Raw genomic sequence first — 3,218 nt, 5'->3', positions numbered from 1 at the left:
GTTTGTATCATGAGCACAACCTCCACCATTGTCTTTCAGCAGGACATCGGCATTCCGCAGGCTACCATTGCCGCCGACCTCGCCGCCCGCTTCCCCTCGGTCAGCTGCCGCTTCGCCTGGGCAAACGACGACGACGCCGCTGCCGCTGCCGCCACCGCTGGTGACGGCGATGAGGAGCAGAACGATGCGCCTGTCCATGCACTGGTTACGGTCACCCACCCGTTCACTGCAGAGATCGCTGCGGCACATCCTGATCTGCTCGGCGTGGCCGTGGCCTTTACCGGCTATGACGCTCACGACACCTCGCTTGGAGTGCCCGTCTTCAACGCTGCGGGCTACTCGACGCCGGCGGTGGCCGAGCTGGCGGTCGGCCTCACTCTCTCGGCCCTGCGTGGGCTCGCGATCTTTGCCCATGCCACAGAGTGGACGGCGCTGGCGCCAGGGCGCGAGCTCGGATCATGCACCGTCGGCATTGTTGGGACTGGCGCCATCGGTTGCGCCGCCGCCCGGCTCTACGCCGCCTTTGGCTGCAAGGTCAAGGGCTGGTCGCGCTCCGAGTCGGCTGCCTTTACAGACGGTGTTGGCGGCGAGTACGTCCACGATCTCGCAGAGCTGGTCGCTACCTGCGACATTGTCTCGCTCCACGTCCCGCTCAACGATGCCACGCGGCACCTGATTGGCACTGATGTGGTTGCCGCCCTTCGCCCGGGCGCGGTGCTTGTCAACACTGCCCGCGGCGGCGTGGTCGACACTGCTGCAGTTCTCGCCGAGATGCGGGCGCGGAGAGCGTCGTCGGGCACCTCGTTTGTCTACGCCACAGATGTGTTTGAGGACGAGCCGCTGCCGGCCGACTCGCCGTTCTTCAACGCGGCGTCGGACCTCGCGCCGTTCCTTGTCCTCTCGCACCACGTGGCGTACAAGACTGCCGGCGCTCTCGCGCGGCGGTGGGAAATCACGCTCGACAACCTTGACGCCATCCTCAACCGCGGCGGTGTCGGCGAGAACAGGGTCAACTAACTAGCAGAGGTGCAACGAGAGTAAAGGAGGAGGCGAGGCGCAAGCCGAGGTGCGGTAGGCGGGGTGGGGGGGGGGGGGGGGGGGGGGGGGGGCTTCAATGACTCACTCATCAATCCACTCAAACGGCTCGGGCATAGGCGGCTCGTCGCCGTCGTCGGCGTCATCGCCGGCGTCGGCAGCCTTGGGCTGGACGTACTCGGCAGCGAGGTCGGGCGTCGAGTCTTCGAGAAGGATGATGCCGGAGATGCCGGCGTGGGCGGACGAGGCCTTGACCGGGGTGTAGCGGGCGTCGGCCGAGAGGTCGATGACGGCCGCCTGAGGGAGGGTGACGCGCGCCGGGTTCTCCAGGAGCTCAAAGGCCGGTTCGGGCTTGGGCGCGGGGTCTGTGGACGGGTCCGAGCTTGTGGCGGCGGCGTCGTCGTTGTCGCCGCCGGCGGGAGCGGGCTTTGCCTCGCTGTCGTCCGAGGTGGTATCCATAGGCGCCGGGGCGTCAGCATCGGCGGCGGCGCCAGCGTCGGCGCCAGGCTCGGGCGCGTTGTTAGTGTCCTTGCCACGGGCCTTGGCCTTGGAAGTGACCGAGAGCACGTAGGTGTCGACGCGTGTGGCCTCCTTGGCCTCGGGCACCTTGGTCCGCGGCGGGTAGGCGAAGGCCGAGGGCGGGGCGTTGGACTTGAAGGAGAAGACCGGGAGCTGGAGGTTGGCGTCGAGGCCGATGACAGCGGTGGGGAGGAAGGCGAGTGAGATCATGTGGATGTAGGGGTACCAGTACCAGAACTGGGTAAAGAGGGCGAGGCCGACAATAGCCGACATCGAGTTGTGGCCGTCGCGCGAGAGGCACGAGATGGTGACATTGCGGCCGCCGGCGTCGATGATGCCGGCGGCGAGGAGAGCGCCAAACTTGGCCATGACGTCCTCGTGCTTGTCACCGATGATGGTGAGGAACTTCTCGCGAATGGCGGTAACCTTGGGCACGGCCTTCTCGTTCGACTGGACAAGGACCATGGCGAGGGCAATGAGGGCGCCCTGGCGGACAAAGTCGGTGGTGTCGTCGAGGAGCGGCTCGAGGAGCTCGACGGCGGCCGGGAGCGCGGTGCCGGCGCAGCCGATGCCGAGCGCCATAGCAGCGCCGTGGCGGACGTGCGGGTTGTACGAGGCCGAGAGGAGCGAGACGACCTTGGGAATCTGGGTCGGCTCGCGGAAGAGCACAAAGCCGAGGGCGGTGACAGCGGCACGGCGGACGTCGTCCGAGACGTCCGAGACCGCGATGCGGAGGAGCTTGCGGACCGCCCGGTTGTTTGACGTCCCGCAGTACGCCATGGCGATGGTGTACATGCCGCCGTAGCGGAGGAGGGCGTCTTTGTCGCGCATGAGCTCGTCGATGAGCACGTCGGCCCGCTCCTCGCGGCCGTAGTTGAGCAGCGCAATGCCCATGGCCACACCGCGGATGATCTTCTCGTGCTGAGTCTGGCGCGCGTACGCGAGCATGCGGCCGAGCACGTCGGCATCGGCCGAGCCGAGCATGACCAGGCCCATGCCCACGCCGGCAGCCTCACCGGCGACGGCCTGGTCGTGGTTGAGCAGGTCAAAGAGCGCGGTGTACGCCTCGTTGTCGTGGGTGGCCATCGACGCCACGCCGAGCCCGAGAGCCGCTCCGTGGAGGACAACCTCGTCGCCGCCGGCGGCGCGGAGCGCGTTGAGCAGGTACTTGGAGACACCGGCGCCATGGTTGGCGTTGATGATGCCGAGCCCGTACAGCGCGCCGCCCTCCGAGTACGGCGAGCCAGCGGCCTGGCCGGCCGCCGGCAGGTACGGCGCCAGGAGCGAGAGGCCCTCGGAGAGGTGGCCCTTGTGGATGACGCCGAGAGAGGCCGTGGCGTTGAACCGAGCCCAATGGGTGGCCTTGGAGAGCCACTCCATGTTGTCGTGGAGGAAGGCATCCGAGGTGGTGCCAGCGCACATGAGCGAGTTGGCAAAGACCACACCCGAGTGCAGGACCGACTTGCCGTTGGCAACCTGCTCCTTAAGCTTCTCGAGAATGAGCGGATCCGTGTTCGACGCGTTGTACAGGAACTGGAGGTAGATCTCGATCGACGGCTCGCCAGTGAGGATGTAGTGGACCTTGTCCATGGGTGCAAGGTCGGCCGCCGCCGGCGCGTCGCCAGCAGCGACGCCGGCGTCGGCCTCGTCGTCGCCAGCCGACG

At 67.4% G+C, this 3,218-nt stretch overlaps 2 protein-coding genes across 2 annotated transcripts; one reads left to right on the top strand and one right to left on the bottom strand.

Annotated features, from left to right (window-relative positions):
• Positions 1–9: 9 nt before the first annotated feature.
• AMSG_11224 (D-isomer specific 2-hydroxyacid dehydrogenase) lies at positions 10–1,017 on the top strand (the record flags this gene model as incomplete). Its single annotated transcript, XM_013897418.1, has 1 exon — positions 10–1,017. The coding sequence occupies one exon, from the start codon at positions 10–12 to the stop codon at positions 1,015–1,017; it is 1,008 nt and encodes a 335-aa protein (XP_013752872.1).
• Positions 1,018–1,119: 102 nt separating this feature from the next.
• On the bottom strand, positions 1,120–3,144 carry AMSG_11223 (26S proteasome non-ATPase regulatory subunit 1; the record flags this gene model as incomplete). The annotated part of the gene is made up of 1 exon (XM_013897417.1): positions 1,120–3,144. One exon carries the CDS (start codon positions 3,142–3,144, stop codon positions 1,120–1,122), a length of 2,025 nt encoding a protein of 674 aa, XP_013752871.1.
• Between the last annotated feature and the right edge of the window lie 74 nt (positions 3,145–3,218).

This window comes from Thecamonas trahens, assembly GCF_000142905.1.
Source record: "Thecamonas trahens ATCC 50062 unplaced genomic scaffold supercont1.72, whole genome shotgun sequence".
In the NCBI taxonomy this organism is placed as follows: Eukaryota; order Apusomonadida; family Apusomonadidae; genus Thecamonas; species Thecamonas trahens.
Note: the sequence above shows the minus strand (reverse complement) of the source record. Positions and strands in the feature narration are given on the sequence as shown.